At 43.6% G+C, this 21,758-nt stretch overlaps 1 protein-coding gene and 1 pseudogene across 1 annotated transcript in view; both read right to left on the reverse strand.

Annotated features, from left to right (window-relative positions):
* Nucleotides 1-1,996: 1,996 nt before the first annotated feature.
* The window catches only part of LOC142855699 (uncharacterized), a 65,452-nt gene continuing 45,690 nt past the window's right edge, over nt 1,997-21,758 (reverse strand). The window contains exons 7-11 of the mRNA XM_075982145.1: nt 15,893-16,095; nt 6,584-6,706; nt 3,821-4,005; nt 3,165-3,271; nt 1,997-2,222 (exon numbers count right to left, since the gene is read on the reverse strand). Of these exons, the coding sequence (XP_075838260.1) occupies nt 2,108-2,222; nt 3,165-3,271; nt 3,821-4,005; nt 6,584-6,706; nt 15,893-16,095 (733 nt within the window). The 3' untranslated portion in view covers nt 1,997-2,107. The remainder of the gene's footprint in view (nt 2,223-3,164; nt 3,272-3,820; nt 4,006-6,583; nt 6,707-15,892; nt 16,096-21,758) is intronic.
* Nucleotides 11,431-15,875, reverse strand: LOC142855700 (kelch repeat and BTB domain-containing protein 2 pseudogene; annotated as a pseudogene).

The following is a 21,758-nucleotide window of genomic DNA, read 5'->3' on the forward strand; positions in this document are numbered from 1 at the left end:
TCAGTCTACAGACACTAACATGGCCTCGGGAAAGCACAGACCACTAATATCAACGTAGCCGTGCACAGACCAAGAACACCCATATGGTCTCCAGAAACAGCGTGGTCCATGGGTATCAACACAGATTTGTCATGGTCCAGCCTCGACAAAAATACCTCTTGCTGAGGTAGGGGTATGGGGGTTAGAAATACAAGAATATGAAAACACATGAAAAGTAATAATACAGAAGCCATAGAAAAGTACAGGAGGGTATTTCAGTGAATACTGAAATAACCCACATTTATTTTCCCAAAGTTTTTATACCCAATACAAATGGGGGTAGGGAGGTGGAGAGAGAATGTAACAAAAAACTTTGTATACTTGATAGAAAGAACAACTCAAACAGTTAATTCCTTTAACACTTTGAGACCTCAAATCATTAGCATTTTGTTGTTTAAGCAGTGAAGCTGCCTTAGACCATGAATCCTGAAGACAGCGACTGCCCAGGTGACCTCATAGTCATAAAATAAGGAGCAGAAGTACGTTTGCATATCCTGACCACCTGTCAGGATTGAATGGACCTACTTGTATGGGCTATCTTAACGTCAAAACAATTAAGTAATCACATACTGAGTTGGAACTTGCAAATATGCTTGTCAGCTACTTTGAGCAACCTACAACTCTCTAACCATCAGACAAGGTGGAAACAGGCTCACATTGGGCCTCCACACAGCCTGTAGAGGTAGACAGTACTAGCACAGCCCCAGCTGTGGCACGCACCATGTACAGCAACATGGCATGTGGTGGCAGCACACACCATGGAAGTCTTTTGAGATGGCCCAAACCAGAAAATACACTACTCTCCTTGGGCATCCCGCCATTCGTCAGAGACAGGGTGGTCATGAGGGTGCATTAGGGGGCAGAGCCTGTGAGAGTTCCAGGCTGCTGTTTACCATCCTGCCAGCGTTAGGTTTTTTGAGGTCCAATCAAGAAAATGAACAGGTCTCCATTACAGACATACTGATGTTTCTCAGAGACAGGGTGATCACACACTATCACTAGTACCAGTCTGGGCTATGCTCTTGTTACCCAAAGACAAGGGGATCTTTCGGATGGGCAGGCTCTCTGAGGGCAGAATCCACTGGAACTTCAGGTCTCTGCACATCTCTGTGCCCTCAATGAAGGCACTTTAGGTATGACCATCACACCTGTGGGCTGAGGGCAGCTGCACAGCAGTGGAGATTCCAGGTGGAGAACAAAAAAGAAAGAAAAATCCACCCTACGAGTCACCATTTTGGATCAATTTTAAAATATTTTTTAAAAGGTTCTGATAACAGAAGTTATAGATGTTCCAAGGCACATTTACTGGAGATATAGCCATTCTCTCTGCCACTCTTCCTTGACTTTCTAACAGCAGGGCCTCACTCCAGCTCTGGCTTGGGTTTCAGCAGCTGTGGCACCCAGGTCTGAGGCTCCTCCTTGGTGACTGCAGACCTGTGAAGCAGCCTGCTGCAGGATTTCCAGGGCAGTGGGGAGAGAGTGCTGGAGAGACTCCACTCCTCTGCCTCCCCTTCTAGGCCCCTGCAGGAGCCCTGTGTTTCACCCATCTTGACTCAATCCTGTCACTGTTTGTTTGTTTTGAGGGGAGATTGAGAAAGGGTTTCTGTGTGTAGCTTTGGAGCCTGTCCTGGCACTTGTTCTTTAGACCAGGCTGGCCTCAAACTCACAGCAATCCACCTGCCTCTGCCTCCTAAGTGCTGGGATGAAAAGCATCTGCGACCACTGCCCAGCTCCTCCCTTCATTTTTAAAAGTACCTGTCATTCAAAGGAAAAGCTAATGAAAAAAATTTCATTGTTTGGCCATAAAAGTGGGGGCCACTAATACTGATGTGATTGTAATTCATATGGCCAACCCATAGCAAAACACTTACTTAATTTAGAATCACCCATACTCTCCCAAGTACACGTAAGTATAGTCGTCTGTGATAATTTTTACCAATGATGTCACCACAGAATATGAATTGCTTGTGATATTTATTTAAGATAAAAAAATTAATGTTGTAACTGTAGATGACATGTTACAGATCTCTCATGATGACTTTGACACATTACACGAGCTATGAATCTACTAAAGTATAGCTTTGGGCTTGCTACAAATCCAGCTCCTAGGTATGTAGTCCCTGCTACTGCTGATCCCTCTGTCACTCAGGTAGGCATGGTTTCCAACTCCTCGGATGAGAGTCCTAAAACAAAAGCCAGACAAAATTTCTGCAGAGTCGGCCACTGCATTCCCCCAGCAATGATATCTCACTCGTGTCCACTGCTTGTTTATAGCACGGATCACAGAAAGGCAGAGTCCATGAGGAACAACCAGCACTGCTGTTACACCCAGTGACTTTTCCATTCTCAGGGTTCCACTTGGTGACCACACCTTTGTCACTCATCCATGGTGGACCCTGTACTGTGTATACAAAGCATTTGACTGCTGCTCTCTGCCATGTTCACATGAGCTTCATTCAGCCATGGGTAGCATTGCAAGGGGGGTCTTCAATTCTACCTTGAAGTACTTTTCACAAGTATGAAAGGGGGAGAAAATGCACTTAGTAAACTCTAAAGGTCTTTAATGATAGACATTCACTGTTCCAGAGAATGGGTCTGTTCAAAATGGCTATGCTCACATCCAAACACTGTCCTGGGTAATCTTGATGATGAGACTTTAGAGAAGGTTCCCAATAGACGTGGAGTCTCTGCTTCAGTGACAGGAGCAGCTGTGCACACAGCTGTCTGACAAGTCCTGTCCAGCAGGTCTGCAGTGGCTTCCTGGGGATTCAGAGCCCTTAGTGGTCATCAGCAGTTCTGTCTGCATCCCACAAGGGCAGTTAGCAGCAAGGAGAGATTTCCAAGTGCTGACAGCAGACAGCATCTTCCCCAGATGCCATCATCAGGCTAAAGATTTGGAGTGAAACAACACTAGGTGACTCTAACACATGTAAATTTATCAGGTTGTGGATACTGGGGACTCCATGTAACACACAGCCAGACCCAAGGAAGACCTCCAGCCCAAGGGTTTCTCCCTTTCCAGTTACATTTTCTTCACACGACTCAGCCTTTCACCTTTCACAACCACAACTCACACAATCACAGCACATGAACACAGTAGGAGGAAAAGCATTCTGAACACATACAAGTTGTTATATTCAGTGTTGTCTGTCCACATCCAAGGATGCTCTGATGATTCTCTGTGCAGGCCGATCCAGGCGGCAGAATCCCCCTTGACTCTATTCAGGAAATCCTGTCAAAAATACAGAAAGCAAAGACATGTGTCTCTCAGTTTCAGATGAGCCTTGACTCTCTGCCCTACAGTGTCCTCTCCGGATGGCAGCAGGTTTGAACTGAGGGCCAGGAATTTTAGAGCCTAAATCACCCTCAGTTCTCAGTGAATGCATTTTCCTGTCATAAACCATAGTAAACTGACAGCTACCCATTTCTCTGGGGCTGTAAAAGTCCCTTGTTAAGTCTGTAATTACAGTTATTAACAGTTGTCACCTTAAGTTTGCAACACCTGCCAGCTCAGACAAAGACTTGTATGACCACCATGATTCTCAAATGTATGTTTGGCCTTGCACGTTGACTATGAGAACTATAGGAGAGAATATCTTTGGAATGTCTCAGGGCTACAGTCAGATGTGTTACCATCACAAATGGCACATGCTAACATGTGCCCCATGTGCCCAACGCCTAGGGTGAAACCTTCCTCATCTTCCAGCTTTAAGCTCTCTATCACAAGGCAATACATATTCCACATGAGCAAACAAAAAACCAACTCCCAATCCTTTCTTACCAGCTCCTCCTGACTGTCAAATTGAGTTAGATTAGCCCCCAGCTTCATGCAGAAAATCTGGCTGGATATCCAGGTACTTGCGTTTTCAGACAAATAAAAACATTTACTTCCAAATGCAATCCAGTCTCTTGGGCAGGTATCATTCCCAGCTTCAGGGCTCACAATGGCCGGGTTTTTTTCTCTCACTAAAATATCCACAATGCAAATACATATTATGAATAAACATTTCTGTGTCTCATCTCTTTGGCTAAGCATTCACTCTCCACTGTGAGGTGTGTGTTTGACTGTAGCTTTCATTACTGATCACTAAGAGACTCCTCCTAGCATGGTGGTTTCCCATCAAGAACCTTCATGTAGGACTCTAAGGATATGCTTGTCTTTTTTGTATTTTGAGTTTGCAGACAGAATCTCTCTATGTCCCCCTTCCTTGCCTGGATCTCACTCTGTGAACTATACTTATCTGAATGCATTTTATAGCCCTATTCATTGCTTATGGGCCCTTGCTGCATCCTGTCCTTCCTTGTCACCTTACATCACTCTTCCTTGTTCTCCTGTCTACATAGTACAACATGCTCACACTCAGAGCTGATCACACTGTGCATTATAGGCTGGGACATGCATATGAGGGAGTGCATGGGGGTCTCTTTCTTTCAGAATTCCTGGCTGTGCCTCCTGAGTGCAGGGACTAAAGACACCATACCCTAAACAAATCATAGTCATTATCCTACTAGGACTCCACCTGATGGCTGGAATTCTACACGTTCCTTTCCTATGATCCTGCATCACATCCTGCTTTTGTAATGACCAAATAGAGAAAACATCTCACTTCTCTGGATTTGACTATGGCAAAATACCAGCATGCACAACATGGCGTGATCTAATAGTTTTTGATACCAAAACTTTGATTGAGGCCTTCCTGGTATCATGTCATGTATACACTAAATCCATATGAATGTATGCTGACTCTCATTGGAGGCTTTCAAAATGACAATTATCAAGAAATCTCACAGCAGATGTCAGAACTCTGCAGAAATAGGGAGACTTATTCACTGTTGGTGGGAGTATAAACTGATAAACCCAGTATTGAGACACCTTTTAAAAGTTACAAACAGACCTTTTGTGACTCAGCTATGTCATTCCTGGGCATATGTGAGAGAACACTACATCATAACACAGAGACCTGCACATCCATGTCTACTGCTGCCCCATGTACAATAGCAGCAAAATGGATTTGACCTAGATGTCCATCAACTGATGAACAGATAAAGAAAATGTGGTACATGTGTAAAACAGAAAGTTATTCAGATATAAAGAAATTGAAACTTGTACAAAATTGGGGATCTACAAAGTAAAATATTAAATAAAGTCACACAAACTCAGCAAGAAAGAGACCCCATGCACTCTCTCATATGCTTGTCCCAGCCTGGGATGCACAGTGTGAACAGCTGTGAGTGTGGGCATGGTGTAACACATAGACAGGAGAACAAGGGAGGGTGACAAAAGGTGACAAGGAAGGACAGGATGCAGCAAGGGACCATAAGCCAATAATAGGACTATAAAGAGCATTGTTTTTCTAGTTTCAACTTTGCTGGTATTTTTTGCCAATTTGTGGCTGATAAGTGTATAAAAATGCAAATACAGTGAAAGTCTAAAACCATATCCAAAGCTTTATGGCTTCAGAATGTCTTTTCTAACTGTGTGGAAGTTGAGTGAGATATACAAGATTTGGGACTTGGCCAGTGTTTGAGTGGCTATGCTAATGGAGCGGTGTGATGTGTTCATTTGTGGGTCTATCACGATAGAGTAATTTGTGTGTGTGTGTGTGTGTGTGTGTGTAAGAATCTCCAAATGCAGCACTTGTTAAAAAGTAACATTTTTCTTTCATAAATTTGCCTTTTTCTTCCAATAACAGATAAGAACAAATGCATGGCTCTTTTCAAGAGCTAGTGAACCTGGAAGTAAGTGATTGATAAGAAATATTAAATACTAGAAAGGACCCACACATATTTTTTAGTGGAAGGCAATTTGGTGTAGCTGTCCCCAGCTCTTATGCTCAGTACCACGAGGCTTTAATGAAAGGAACAAATGCAACGGCACTGAGGACAACTGTCACTTCTTTTTATCTGAGTCTTTTCAGAGACACATTACAGTTTAGGTTACACTGTCTAAGTCTTGTGAGCATGTGTTTCCATGTTTGACTTGTGTATTATTCATTGCCGTGGCTAACGTTGATTTTATAAAACAATATCATGAATTATTTACTCCACCTATTGCAAGAAAGTTGTAAAGATTTTATCACATTATTCAGAATAGTCTAAAACTAGAAGCTTGGGATCACATATGTCTGGAATAATCTACCCATAGTTGAAGATGTTAACATAAACCATGGGTTATGGGGGTTTTCTACCTCCCCAACCATACCATTCTTCACTGCCCTCATTGCCCCTAGCTCTTCCTTTGAGTTTTCCTCTCCTTGATCTCTGCCTCAAATAGTTTCCCCAGGTAAACATGTTTCCTATATCTCTCTAGAGGTTGCTGAATGTGCTCTTCCCAGTGATGTTGAGCCTCGCCTCCTGTGTAACCACAGTCTGCGCTGTTCCTTCACTGCATCTTCCACCTAGAACCTAAGTTCCGAGAGAACAGAAATTTCCAGTGTGTTTTCTCTCTGCCCTTCCCACAATGCCTGGCTCACAGTGCTCAGTAAGTGTAACTGACAGTGTGGATGTGGACAGAATGCTGCAGGATCTGGAGAATGTCACTCACCTGAAAAATAAACTGAAAATAGAATCACAGATACAATGATGACGATCACTGCATAGCACCAGCGAGGCCTAGCAAGACACATGGGGGAGACGATTCCGAGACATTTTTCTTGGAGCTTTTTACCTGAAAAATATTAATATAAGAATGCCAACTTGGAGAATTTCTTAAGAAAAATTAAAGCACAAACATCCACTTACAAACCTCTACAAGTATCTGAAAGAGTGCTGCAAACCCCTTTCAAGGAAGGCCTTGGTCCATAAAGAATGGCCATAGTAGAAAGAAGACTAAAGATACTAGAAACAGAACTTCCCTGGGGTCTTCTGGTTAGTGAACTGAGGGTGTATCAGGAAAGGCAGGAACCTAAAGGAGTGAGGATCACAGTGAAAAACAACAACAGTCAGCTGGATTTCTCTTCACAAAGTGCTCTGGTTAGGAGTAATGAAAACATTAGGGAAAACTCAGTGTAAATAGACCTATTAACACACTAAGAAAAGAGGAAAATAGAAATATCAATACACAGCAAAATTATGCAAAAATAGGAATTAGAGCAACTTCCTCAACCCTATAAAAGTTATCAATTAAAAACAAAATAATAAATCCAACTACACTCTGCTTCATTCCCAAGGGTGCAGTTATTAATGCTTTCCCAGCAATCAGGAGCAGGAGTAGGACGTCTGATCTCTGTTCCAGGATGACTTCACAGGAGTCCATCAAGGGTAAAGAAATAGGGTCACAAAGCTGGAAAATTCCTCAGGACTTAAAATGACTCTTCCACAGGACACAGGTTCAATTCCCAGTGCTCACAAGGTAGCTTACAACTGTGCCAACTCCAGTTCCAGGGGACTCATCGCCCTCTATAGGTACCAGGCGCTCATGTTACGAACAAACGTGCAGGCAAAACAGCCATATACATAAGATTCTTAAAGAAATAGAAGAAGGTTTACACTTCTTGAAAACAGAGGAAGTGTTTCTCATCACAGATGATGCAGTTTTATCTGCATAAAAAATATGACAAATGTATAAAAGACTACTGAATATAAAATATGAATTTACAAAGCTGCAAGATACAATGTAAATGCAAGATATATGGTAAAGTCAGTTTTATTTTCTCATCAAATAGAAATTAAAGTCTAAGACAGCACCATTTACAGTAATGACAGAAACCATAACATTATAAAGCTAAAAAAGGTTCATAATCAGCACAATAATTAACTACATTTAAAGTTATGAAGAAATCAGGACAGTGCTAGGTTGTTGGGTCAGTTGTTAAGAGCACTTGTTGCTCTTGCAGAGGACCTGGGTTTGATTCTAGCACCCACATAGTAGCCTACAACCATCTATAATTCCAGTTTCTGGAATCTGACATCCTTTCCTGACCTTGGTGTGCACTGGAATGCATGGGATGCACAGATATTTATGCAGGCAAAACACTCATATGCATGAAAATTTTAACATAAAAAAGGAAAGAAATCAAGACAGATCTAGACACATAATTGTTCTAAGATATTTGCTCACACTCACACTCCAAGAGTGGCAATAGAGTTTAACATTGAATCAGGGGGAAAAGCTCGTGACTAGCTGACCAGAATTAGCCATAGAGGTTTTGGAGGACCTAGGATACAAATAGAGAGACATGGGAAGTGGTAGGAAGGGGTTGAGAAAGGTTTGCAAGCCCTTTTGTATCTGGAAAAGAGAAAGAGGTCACTGGACACTTATCTACTGCTTCTCTGATCAATCAGGTTTTTACCCCATTATCTGACTCCCAAGTTTTATTCAATAACAGAACAATATAAGAAGTAACGGCTTCACATGATAAAACGGAACACTCAATAATGATCATGTGTAAACAACTCCTGAACAAGTTTATATATGCAACACAGTATCACTTCCTGGTGAAGAGTGAAAGTGATTGCCTTCAGAAAAAAAAACATAGCATCAAATTATTAAAAAATACTGAGAAGGGGCTGGAGAGATGGCTCAGAGGTTAAGAGCATTGCCTGCTCTTCCAAAGGTCCTGAGTTCAATTCCCAGCAACCATATGGTGGCTCACAACCATCTGTAATGGGATCTGGTGCCCTCTTCTGGCCTTCAGGCATACATGGAAGGAATGCTCTGTATACATAATAAATAAATAAATATTTTAAAAAATACTAAGAAAACTAAAAAGAAACTAGAATGTTCAAAAATGATTATGAAGAAGGGTCAATTTCAGAAAGATCATGCCTCATGCCATGATTTATGAGAACAGAAATAAAGACAGCCTGGTACTAGTAAACAAGTAGACAGAACAATATAGCAGAAAAAAAGACTGCAGAAATGATATCAGGCACTCATCGTCAACAGATATTTAACAGAGATGTACAGTTTTTAGACAGGGAGAGTGTGGCACCTCTCCAGTATGTGCTACTGAAACAACCTGGTATCTGCCTGCTAAAAACAAGACTCAAGATGAACTGTAGACCCGAGCACGAAGCTCAATATTGTAAAATCATTGGATTCTTTAAAAAGTGGGGAGAATGCTTGTGAACTTGTCTTGGGCAAAAAAATCACTAAATAACAGGAGGTTGATGGATTAGATGCTGATGTGAATCTAAAGTCTTTCAGGAAGGCAAAACTATGCAGCCAGTATGAAGCCGTTTGTCCAGGAAGTCTACAATATGGTGATGTGCCCCCATCCTACCCACATACCCCATGCTGGAAGGAAAGCCTGCATCTAAGGTTTAAGAAAAAGAAAAAGAAACCTTTATGTGCATATTTGTAGCAGCATTAAGGATCGCTGTAAAAAAATGGAACATTTACAATCATTCACTCATTCCCCAAGCTGATAGCAAGGTAAATAAACACTCTTAACACAAGAAACAAGTTGGACACAAGCCTACACATGCCTAGTTAATTTTTAACTGATTATATACAATTTATTTAATAAATTAATGTCATTCAAAATATAGTGCGAGAGCATTTGAACATGCCAGCAATGTTTGTCACGAGGCACCTGTGCTCACGTTGCATTGATGGTGCCCCACAGCTGCTTGTGCCCCACAGCTGCTTGTGCCAGAGCAACGCTAGTGTCTGTCCTCCTGCACACTCAGTGCACACAATTCCTGCATGGCTCACCTTCCTACCCCACCCCTCAAACATACACACATCAGGTTAAAAAAATAACACCTGAGAGATACCTATACACAATCACTGTACAGTAATGCTTGTATAAAGATGTAATGACCTGGTTAATTCAGTCTAAACCTTTTTAAGATGGAGAACAACATCGGCAGCAGGTGGTTATATGCATGAGCCAATGTTAATGTAAAACAGAAGGTGGAGACATTTACTAATTAAAGATCCACAATGACCAGCACAATGAGGGACTAGCAATTCATTTCCATGCTCACTTACAGGTCCACACCTGGAAAGTGGCCAGCTGACTGGACAACCTGTATTCTAGATAGACAAGTACAGGCAGTGGGAAGGGAATGCATGCACCTGGGAGAAGAGTGAGACTGGTCCCGCAGTCACAGCTTCCCTGTGTGATACCACAGACACAGAGATCTTCCTCAGCAACAGTACAGCATTGGAAAGACGTCTCTAGACTGACATGAACATTAGTGTTAAGTGCAGCTGAATTATGCTAAAAAAAACTGTATTCCAGGACTTTAGAAGTACGGGAATATCAATACATATACTAAAATAACCTCAGCACAATTTGGTATACCACACTAGCAACTGGAAATTCCTTTTAAAAGTGAAGTTCTGGACTGTACATACACAGGGCTAACAAATTAGATAATCCAGACTCTTATGCTCACATGATACACATCAAAGTCTCTCAATTATCAAATAACCTATTTCATATTACAGAAGCATATCTTTCTGTATAACACACAGATATACATTGTTCTGATGCAAATATTAAGTAGGCCATAAAATTAAAATGTATCAGAGATAGATTGTTATGTACTCATACTTAGTCCTTTTATATCCTCCGGTTTAGCAAAGGATATCACTAATCTCGCATGTGCACCCCCTCAACTCCCCTATACAGGGGGAAGTGCAACCATTTCTCCATCCAGTTCAAACTCCTCAGTTCCATCTGGTGGAAAAAAGTAAGCTAGTGGCTTCCATGGAGATTTTTTAAGACCGGGTGGATATTTTCCCGCAGTGCATCGGAAATCTCTCCCTAGCTCTCACAGTACACGTTCAGATATGTGCTGCCGCAGAGACCACCGATCAAGTCCCAAATCATATTGGCAGGTGACATATTTAGTTCATTCATTTAAATGGGTTTCTCGCATAAACACACAAAGAGAATTTGAAATCACAACAGCTCTAACACAGGGACCAGAGTACCTTTTAGCAGGGATGTTGGCTGCCATTTATTTTTATTCGCATCATATATTTCCAGTTACTGAAGACCATCTACAGTGCCAGAGGGCAGTCTTATGCCAGAACTGGTAGCAATATGCAACCCCCAATAGAGAAAATTTTATGGCCAAAAGCTGCAGCTGAAGCAAAAGATCTGCTAGTCTGCCCCACAGCCATCTCTACCCACAAGTCAGACCTCGGAAAGTAACAGTACCTGAGGTTCAATGTTATCACATAAATACTGTCATAAACCACATCGGCTGCTCTCCACTGCCAAGCACACGGGAAGGGGCTCCCCACTGTCCACTCAATCTTATCAGTGTCGTATCTTTCTACAGTCCTACGATTAAGTTCTCCACCAACACTGTCTCCTCCAATTGCATAGATACAGCCTTCACAGCAAAACAAGGGTGGCTTCGTGAGGATGAAGAGCATCTGCGTCTTTGGAAACCAGGTACTTTGTTGGGCATCACACCAGTAAAAGCAATTCACAGTTCAAAGGCGGTCCGCAGTTTCCCTGTCTTACTGTGTTTGTTTTTGTGTTTTTCAGGGGCAGCTGACCCCTGCTATGTAAATATCATTATCACGGGTTACAATTGTCCCAAATTTATGCAAATGAGCTGGCAGGCTGCATAACTTGTAAACCTTTTCTGCCCAGGGGCTATAACAGACAGAAGAGTAAAGACTACAAGGGTTTTCTGATGATGCTTCAGTGAGAACCACCATTTCCTCCTTAGTCATCCCAAGTTGGTTTGAAAAACTTGGCCATAGACTTATAAAGACCTTGAGCCACAGCAGGCTTATTGCTAGGTGGGAGCCCCTGGAACCAAGCTCTCTGTGTGACTTCTGAAAGTGCATCAATTCTGATTTGGCTAAAACCGAAGACAAATACTGGGATCGTGAATCTGTGTCGTACTCCAGCCACAGCATCGCAGCTTCTCGAGCTGTTTCTTCCTTTTCTGCATTTAGATTGCCACTGCTGAGAATGTCCATCAGGAGGTCGTGGGGCAATTGCCACGGCTGAGAATGTCCATCAGGAGGTCGTGGGGCAATTGCCACGGCTGAGAATGTCCATCAGGAGGTCATGGGGCAGTTGCAATGCTGAGAATGTCCATCAGGAGGTCGTGGGGCAATTGCCACGGCTGAGAATGTCTATCAGGAGGTCGTGCGGCAGCTGTATGAAGGCTTCTGGTGGACACAGCAGTGAACTTTGCTCCACCCATCTTTCAGCACTGTGCTTTAGCTCTTCACAGCCAAAGAGATCAGCAAAACTCATCAACTGAACACAGCTCTCTGCATTCATTTTTTAATGAAATATTCCCGACAATGATATAATACATCTTCTACCTGTAGGAAGCAAGCTGTTTGCTGGAGCTGCTCTACAGTGCTGTCATTTTCTGGCAAATTCCCCTTGTGTGTGCGTTAGTTGCCACACCCACATTCCTCAGGCGGACATGCCTCCGCCTGCTTTCCCTTAGTCCAGATCATGCCACTCCGCCAGCCTGCACTTACAGGGATGCACACACAGCAGGGGCCTGGCTTAGCAGGAACCCAAAGCACTAGCTCCCTTCCACACACTTCCTGGGTTGGCCTACCGCCTGTGCCCACCACGCCCTAGTCCACTCCTGCAGCCTTTCTGGTAGCTTCCAGGTGCCCAGGGTTGCACCCACCTTCATCTGGCCCACCACACCCTTTCCACTTGCCTAGTTCTTACACCACTTTACCAGTCCAAATGTCCCAAAGGCTTCTGACTCAGACGTTCCTGTTCTTATACTAATCAGCAAGCTTAAGCAAGTTTAAAGGCAGTGGGCCGCAGAAAAGTCTCCTTCCAGCTTACTTTGAAAAGAAACCCGAACTGCCACAACTTGCTTCTTCTTCTCACTTTTCAACAAGTTTCCTGCCAGCTTTTCGAAACTTCTTTGTATAATGTTTGACGGTGTTGTTCTTGCATGCTTCTGAATTTATACGCTTCCTTGTGATTTCTAGTTTTGCATCATGCTTTAAAAAGAAAAATTTTTCCAAAACCAAGAAAATAATAATATAAACTCCCGTCTTATTTTAGCTAGTTCTGCCTGATGAGCGGTGATAGGCTTTCAATGCCTGACTAATTTCTCTCAATCTGTCACCCAGATCCATCCATGATAGCACCAAAGGCATCGCCCCATCATCTCTTATTGCTGCACTATATTTGGGAGGATGGACCACAATTTTCCTCATTTATTCACAGATAGATACAGGTGGGTTCCATGTGCTGGTTATTGTGAACAGTGTTATAATACACAATCAAGTACAAATATCTCTTGGGTAGGTAGAGAGGAAGTAGACAATATTTACAATAAAGTGGTGTCAGATCTGGTGTTAAAAGGCTCAGTAGGATGATTACAGTTCACAATAACATGGTGTTTCTAAAAATAGCTGAGGTGATTCCTAATATATTCATCATAATGAAACAATGAACGTGTTAATTTTAATGTGTCAATCAAAACACAGATCCTACTCTGATCATGAGCTGTTCAGTCTTTCATCAGCAGGGGGCCCCAGTGACAGGAGAAAGAGCTTGCCAGGCCTTTGTTTTAAGCAGCCCTAGGCTTGGTCTGAGGTCTGGAAGGTGATGAAGAAGCTACCATCTTGGAAGTTCTCCATCTTTATTGCTTAGTCATGGGCTCTCTTAAGGCCTAACGGAATTTATCTGGCCCCTAATCCCTCAGAAATACTTGGTTTAGCTGAGAAACAGTAGTGTTGTTCATGAGCTTTCCCTTTTGGTATTAGTCAGAGGAGGTGAAAGCTTCAGAGAAGCTGCAGAGAGTTTGAGAGAGCTGGGTCCCCAACTTTCACCTAAGTCAGTTGCTTTATAGACTTCTGTCCATTGCCATGAGAACTAGGCTGCAGTTTTCACCCCATAGATAAGTCCAAAAAAAGAAGGAAATCTTTACATTTGTAATTTCGCTTAGAATAGTAGGTGTTTTGCCTACTTTGAGGAATAAGTGACTTGGTGGTACCTGAGGGCCTAGCCACAACTCAAAGCTGGGGACAGCAAAGCAGACCGAGACCTGCTGCTCTACCATAAGGAGGGTGGGTTCTTTAGTCTGTTTGAGAATCATGGGTAAGAGGTGGGGGCACTTTAGGTGTACACTAGATGGCACGGGCTAGGGCTCAGGGATTCAAGAGAGGCCTGGTTAGAAGGCTTTCCTCTTCAGTTTGTCCCCCAACTCCCAGAACAGTATTTCCACCACATCAGGGGCCTGTCCACCTAGAGGAACTTAGCCTGATCTCCTGAGGCTGCCATTAGACCGCTGATTTAACAATAATTGTGAACTCCATTTTTCAAGAAATATTCTACTCCTAAACAAAAATATTAAAGTAGGGATATTGTCATGTCTCAGAAATGAAGAGCATTTGCTGCCCTTTCCGAGAGAGGACTCTCTTCATTTCCAGCACCCAAACAGTGTCTCACAATTGCCTAAGTCCAGGTCCACGGGATTCAACACCTTCTTTTGATATTGTGGGCAGCAGGCATGCACCTAGTGCACAGACAAGCAGGCAAAACACACATACACGTAAAAAGGATTTCAAAAGTTTTAAATTAAAGGGAAAGAGATTTAAAGAATGAAATGGAAACTTTCCAAAATGAGAGGATATGGTTTTAAAACAGCAATCTCCAATGTCCTTTTCCCATCGTTTATCATAACCTGAAACTGTAGATGGATTTAGGGGTGGGATCAGTCTCCCATCCCCGACCTACAGAAAATCCTGGGATGCAGCACTAGGTAAAGTAGGACAGAGATTGTTCCCTGGTGCCACAGAATCCTTTAAGACCTGAAGGAGTACACCTGTGTCCCAAGGAAAGGGGAGAATTTCTGACAGCCTGGAGGTTAGGGATGAAAAAGCACAGGCGGGTTGGGGAGGAGGGGGGAATGCACTGTGGGAGCCCAGAAAAGAAGGTGGAGGGGAGGTGTGAGCAGAGGCACTTTAGGGGCACTGGATGGCAGCGACATGCCTGAGCATGCCCAGGTTCCTCCAACCAGTCCAGTAGAAATCCAGACACCTACTTTGCTATACAAACTCAGAAGGGCTATTCAGCAAAGCCCCCCTACCCCGGGGGTGGGAAACTGACAAGTGTCTCCAGAATGCCTGCTTCTGCAGTGCTTCCTCCTGCTTCCTGTGGCCCTGTTCCCTGTATCTGGCCTTGGTGGCATTAAATTCCACTACTCACTGATCAGATTACTTGATGATCTTTATGAGATCATTGATGATTTGATTTTATGAACGCAATGGTGATTACTTAGATCAATGATTTAATTGGACTTTCTCGGTTAGGCCAATAAAGATGGCTAGGGAAATAGTTTCGGTTATTTGGCGAAGTGTTCCAATAAAAGGAGAAAAAAGGCAAAAATAGGCTAAAGTCACCTTCCCCTTTGTTAGAGGTAGGATTTGCCAAGGATGGAAACTAAGAAGGAAGTTTAATGCATTATGGACCCATGAATTCTGCCTCTGGAAAAACAGTCTGATGATCAAGAAAATTTTGTCCCTGCACCCAAGGTAGGCCAGAGTTCTTTGGTCATGTAGCTTATAGAATTAATCACAGGCCCCAGTATCCACCTTGAAGAAACAAACTTGTGAAAAGAAATTAAATGACGCTATTTTATTGTGTGTAGGGGAAAACTGATGGTTAGCTGAGCACTCCTTTAAAGTTTCTCTAGAGTCGTTGCGGTGCACTGTGTGGAGGCAGGAATGGACTAAAGTGCCCATGGTCCACAAACCCAGGGACACACTACTCTGCCCACGAACCCCACAGCCACCTTAACCAGGCCTGCTGCCCATCCACAAGCCTTTCTGCCCAGGACACATCTGTCTCAGGTAAGTCTTTCCGGGAAGGAGCCCCACACCAGTGCAGGCCCCGTGCCTGAGGCTCGTGCCCAGAGTGCCTGCGCATAGCCCCTCGGATCTTACCTTCTACCAAAAGCTGCTCTTCGTCTTCCCCGTTGATGGTCGCGGGCAGGTTCTCACCTATCTCCTCCTGTAGCTCTTCGTCGTCCCCGTTGAAGGACGCGGGCAGGTTCTCACCTATCACCTCCTGCAGCTCGTCGTCATTGCTGTTGGACAAGCCGCCAGAGCCCTCAGACACGAAGGGTGCAGTGCCTGGCTCCACACTCCTTCACTCACAAGGCTCTGGGGATCAACTGGCCCTAGTCTCTGGCACCGACCTGTTGTATTCTTGGGAGCAAGGGCGGTCCTGGGCAGAGGTGCACTGCAGAGGACCAACCCTAGAGCATTAGTCATCCTCCTCCTCAACCCTGACTCAAACTTGTCGTCGGGCCACGCCCCTCGGCAGCAGCCTAGTCTGGAACCCAAAGCAAGGATCAAAATTTCTCTACCCCTAACAACAAGCAGTTAAGCAATATGCAAATAGCTCCCGGGGAGCAGTTGTGTAAGTGAATTCCAGGGGCTGAGGTGTTGCTTCCACCTGAATAACCACCTTGACTGTTAAGTGAGATTTTTGTCAGGAGCCTTGGGATCATTTCAAGAGCCCTGTAGTTTGTCATCCTCACAGTTCAGCTTTCTTGGCCTAAGAAGATCGCTTTTTAGTAAAATGGGAAGGGAAAAAATCTAAATATGTAAACCTAGATAAGAGTCCATGCAGACAAGTTCCTCAGCTGAACACCTCAGTGCAGGCCCTGCCGAGCTTTCCAGAAGGAAGTCCCCTGAGCATACCTGGGCCATAGATCTTGTAGAACACTCAGGAAGAGTGGCATGTGGGCCAGCCCCTGCATGACTGAGGTGATTTCAACAAACAAAACCGGATGACAATATTCCAGTGCCAACAAAGTTGTAGGGTCTGGCTGTAGAATTTGTTTCAGGCATTATGAGCGGCACGTTTACTACAGATGATAACTTTCTCTCTCTCCCTCTCTCCCTCTCTTCCTCTCTTCCTCCATCTCCCTCTCTTCCTTCCCTCCTCTCTCCCTCTCTCCCTCTTTCCCTCTCCTCCTCTCTTCCTCTCCCTTTCTTTCTGTTTTGTTTTACTTTTCCAGACAGGGTTTCTCTGTTTAACAGCCGTGGCTGTCCCAGAACTCGCTCCATAGATGAGGCTGGTCTCTAATTCACAGAAGTCCACCTACCTCTGCCCCCCAACTGCTGAGATTAAAGGATTGCACTACCACCTCTTGGCCAAATTTTTTTTATAATCTTTTGATCTTTTCTTACTCGTTTTATGTCTAAATACGCAAAGTTCCCCAAAAGTCAAAAAGATGACAGAGTTCCTTATGTGAAAGCAAAGAGCCTTTATTTTATGCAAGTTGGAAACTCGGTCTCACCGCATGTCTCTATTTATTGGAATAAACAGAGAGTCCTGAGCTCAGTTAGAGTTGGGTTTTTATAGTAGTAAAGGTGGGGGTTAGAGGTTTCTGGTTCAGGACTCATGATTGGCTGACATTTGTTGAGGGGTGTCCTGGTGAGTGTAGGTAATCCTATCTACAGGGGTTAGAAAGTTAGGCATTTCCTTTGGATGGTCTGTTTTTGGATTGTGCTCTGGTAATCTCAGTTTGTTGTCCTTCGGTCCTTCTTGCAACCAGGTATTGCTTCAATGTAAACTACTGAGACTCAGGCCTCTATTAATTTACTGATGGCTGAGTCTTACTCTGGCAGGTGATAATGGTTGGAAGTAAAGAACTTTTGGGTGATCTGTTCATACTTAGCTTATCATGGCTGGCTCCTACAACTCAAAGGAGAAAAGTGAAAGTAGCATAAGGAGGAAGAGGAGAGGATTAGAATTCTCAAGGTTTGTACCATTAGAAATATCAGCAAACCAAAAATAATTGTGGGGCTGTGTGGACCACGGACAGACTTTACATCTTTCTTCCATTACCTGGAAATGAAATAGTTAATTCAGGGCTGCCTCCTCTTTTTTTCCCCTTCCCCAAGAAAGGGAACTAACAATCTCTTGGTAAAATTTTAGGAAGCTGGCTCTAAATTATCTTCAGATGTCATCGCTGTATATTATTCATGTGTTCTTCTTTACCTCCTCATACATGCACCCTAGTGGATTAGTGGAGCCAGAACCTGGTCTATAGATTGGGACATTTTATTTCTTTTGTCCCATGAGTGCTGGGATGCAGGCTGCACACTGGGGTGGTCTTTCTCAGGGGTGAATCACATGTATCAAAACTCAATCCTCAGGAAGCTGCAGGGGCCACGACACTGGTACATTTCAAGGTGACTTCTAAGTGCAGGACTCTGAAAGAGGCCAGCTAAGGCTGGGAAGAGATCTCAACACAAACACTAGGGTATGAACACCCTTGGTCCTTGCCCAGTAGAGTGACAGCAATGGAACCAAGGATGATGTAGTCACAGCTCCAGAATCTTCCAGCAGCTGAGTCTCATCTCAGAACTGACCTCACCTCACAGCAGGGCTACCAAATTAGGAAGCCATGTGTGGATTAATTCAAGGTGGAGGCGACGCCCTCATGATCCAATGCCCCCTACAGACTGCATCCATCAGCTGAGACCTAGCCTCTCCAGCTTGGCTTCTGCCTGGGCACTAGATATCTGAACACAACAGAGGCCATATCACACTATACCCCTTTGGCCATCAGTTCAGGTCATGTGACTCCTGCAGTCAGCTGTAGGAATGTATCACTGCTGGGTGTTTTAAGAACCAGGGTGTAATTTCCTTGATTTTTATACCAAAGCAGACAATGCTTTAGGTCCTGCCATCTTCCTGTGAGGCAAATCAGAGCCTCCAAACAACCTCAGTGGGCACATTGTGTGATTCCTATATAGTAGAAAGGATGTCTCCAGTCTCCCTACCTTCTCCTCTCCCTCCTTTACACCCTCTCTTCCTACCTCCCCCCACCTCTCTGTCTCTCTCCACTTCCTGTTTGAGTATGTGTGTGTGTGCAAACATGCATGCTTCTGTATCAATCTCAGGTCCTCACCAGCAGGAGCTGTATTTGCTTATTTATCTTGGACAAACTGACTTGTATGCAATGAAATCTCAATGTAGTTTTTATTTGGATCACCCTGATAACTAAGGATATTGACCATTTCTTTATGTGTTTCTTAGCCATTTGTGTTCATCTTTTGAAAAATCTCTGGTGAGATATATACAACAATTTTTTAAGTTGGGTTATTGTTTATTTGATGTCCTGTTTTTTAATCCAACGCATATTTTAAATATTGGCAATTTATCAGATGTGCGGTTGGCAAAACATTTCCATAAACAGGCTGTTCGGGACCCTGGTACAGCAATAAGTCTTCCTCAGGATTAGGTATTGAGCCCCCCCAAAAAAACCCTCAGCTATTGGGGCCACAGACCCCATGTAGCCACGTAGCAGAAACAGGTAGCCAGAAGCAAACTACAAAAATCAAAAACCAAGATAGTACATTAGAGACTTTCCCAGAACTATGGACTTTGGTGGATTGTATGCTCTCATTTTGGCAGGAATTGCTGGTTACATGTTGGGTTCCCAGACCTGAACGGTACTTCCATCATGGTGTCTGTTGAGCTAAGCTTTGGTGACCTGCTAAGTTCTGGGAACCGTATACATTCCTCAAAGATCCTGTGGAACTTTGGGCATTCGTCAAATTATGGATTCTCCTGTGTACAGAGGGGTTTTTTTTGGTCTCCTTAGAGCCATGTTTCAACAGAATTTATTCTGTTTTCCATAGTAGAGTAGACAGTTGAGCAAGCAAGATCCTGTAGTGAGAACTGGGAGCCACCAACCAGTTTTCAAATCAGGATACCGATAGTTTTTATTAATTATAAATATTTAGCATAACTTAGGTTTGTTTCTGGCTAGCTCTATTAACTTAGATTCAACCTGTTTCTCTTTATGCACCTTTTGCCTTGGGGATTTTAAACCTTTTCTATTGTTACACCTATCTTCCACTGCTTCTGTATCTGACTGGATAGAGGCTGGTTGGCTTCTTGCCCTGGGGTTGTCTCTCCTTTCTCATCTTATTCTTCCTCTCATTCTTCCTTCTGCTCAGCCTAGATTTCTCCTCCTATTTGTTCTCTCTGTCTGCCAGTGCTACCTGTTCTTTCTCTGCCTAGCTCTTTTCAGAACAATCAGGTGCCATAGGCAGGCAATGTGAAACAAATGAACCATATCTTTCCATAAGTAAACAAATGCAGCATAAACAAAAGTTTCTCACCTTTACACAGCTAAAGTAATGTTCTGCAGCATAAACAAATGTAATACATTTTTGCCTAGCTAAAATAATATTCTACGAAGCCCAGCAGCCAAAGAGTTACTGCTGTAGCTAAGAGACACCAGCCAGAGCTCCCTGGAGCCATTGACCATGGGAAGGACCCTGCAGGGCTTCCTCTCCAGATTCTTCACAAGAGCTGCCCACTCATGCTCCAGAAGACTCCAGAAAGGAACCCATATGTCCACCTAGATGCTATGAAACACTCAGGTTGTGCCGTTAACAGAGGGAGACACGTTTCTTGTGAAGACTGTGATGGAAACGTCAGCTAAGGGTTCAACACTTCAGCGTCTAAGATGATTTTGTTCCAGAATGATATCCGAAGTCAGGCTCACATGAGTTGAGTCGTCACCCACAAGCTCATTCATGTGTTCAATCATTGTCGGGCTCATGTCCAATGGTTTACCAATATCAGACATTTGGCATGCTCAGAGAGATCATGAACTTTAACTGTGAGGTCCAACTCTCTGACTCCTTGTTCAGAAGAAATTGTTTATGTCCATGAGGCTACAGATTCAAGCCACAAGCCTCAGAGGAGACTGTTCGCTTGTGAATGAAAGCTTCAGGTTGGTTTTGGTTTAAAACAACAATACAAGCATTGAAGAAGGAAAAAAAAAACGAAACAAAAATGGATCACAGGGAGAATGAGCTGTTGGAAACACCATGAGCAGCAGAGGGCAGAAGTGCACCACGGAGGAGCTTCAGTTGAACTCTACAAGGTCATTTTGCAATGCTCTCCACGTGCAGCTCAGATTTTATTTAAATATTATTTTGAATCAAATTTGGCATGCATCGGTGCCAACAGATTAGAAACCAAATGCAGGTCTAGATACTCTCAAGCGACTGCATTTCCCTCAATGATATATTGCTCTTGCTTAAGCCCCTTTGTACGGTTAAGACAGCCCCTTTAGGGGGCGGGGTTTGCCTCTGTTGAATGCCTGCCAATAAATGGGCGCGCAGGGAGGCGGCTTGGCCCTTTTTTCCTTCCTACCTCCTGTACTAAGCTGGAACTTCAGTTCTGTAAGTTTTTCATTAAAGTGGTAAATATTCTTTAATATCTGCATTGCATTTATTTTACGCCGATACACTCCTTGACTTAGGAAGTCTTTCAGGTCCTTTTTGGGATACGGCAGTCTGTGTTTCTGATTTATACTTAAATCCCAGCATTTTGTCTAGGATCTTGGGCTGTATGCCAGAGGCAGGATATGGGTGGGGATTTATCAGGGTAAGGAAGCAAAAGTCACAATCAGGTTGGGACTTGGCTCTTGACTCACATAAGGAATAAAAGGTGACAGTTCTGTCTCCAGGTGCAAAGCCATACAGAGAGTGTCTGAAAGTGGTGAGAGTCAGGATGACTTAACATTTCCCCAAGAGCCAGATGCTGCTTTCATGGACAGAGAAGCATTCATGTTGAATTTCTTAGTGCTACCCTTGGTATTTTACAGGTACCTGAGAGCCTGGGATCAATGAGGATGGATTCCTAGAAGTGCACTTGTGGGTGTTTTGGTCTTTGAACAAGCAGCACAGAGTGCACTCACACAGCTTCCCCAGCACAGCCTATGTCACACCTATGGCTGTGACTCCTAAGCCACAAACCTGTACAGCACAG

The sequence above is a fragment of the Microtus pennsylvanicus genome, chromosome 8 (assembly GCF_037038515.1).
Source record: "Microtus pennsylvanicus isolate mMicPen1 chromosome 8, mMicPen1.hap1, whole genome shotgun sequence".
Lineage (NCBI taxonomy): Eukaryota > Metazoa > Chordata > Mammalia > Rodentia > Cricetidae > Microtus > Microtus pennsylvanicus.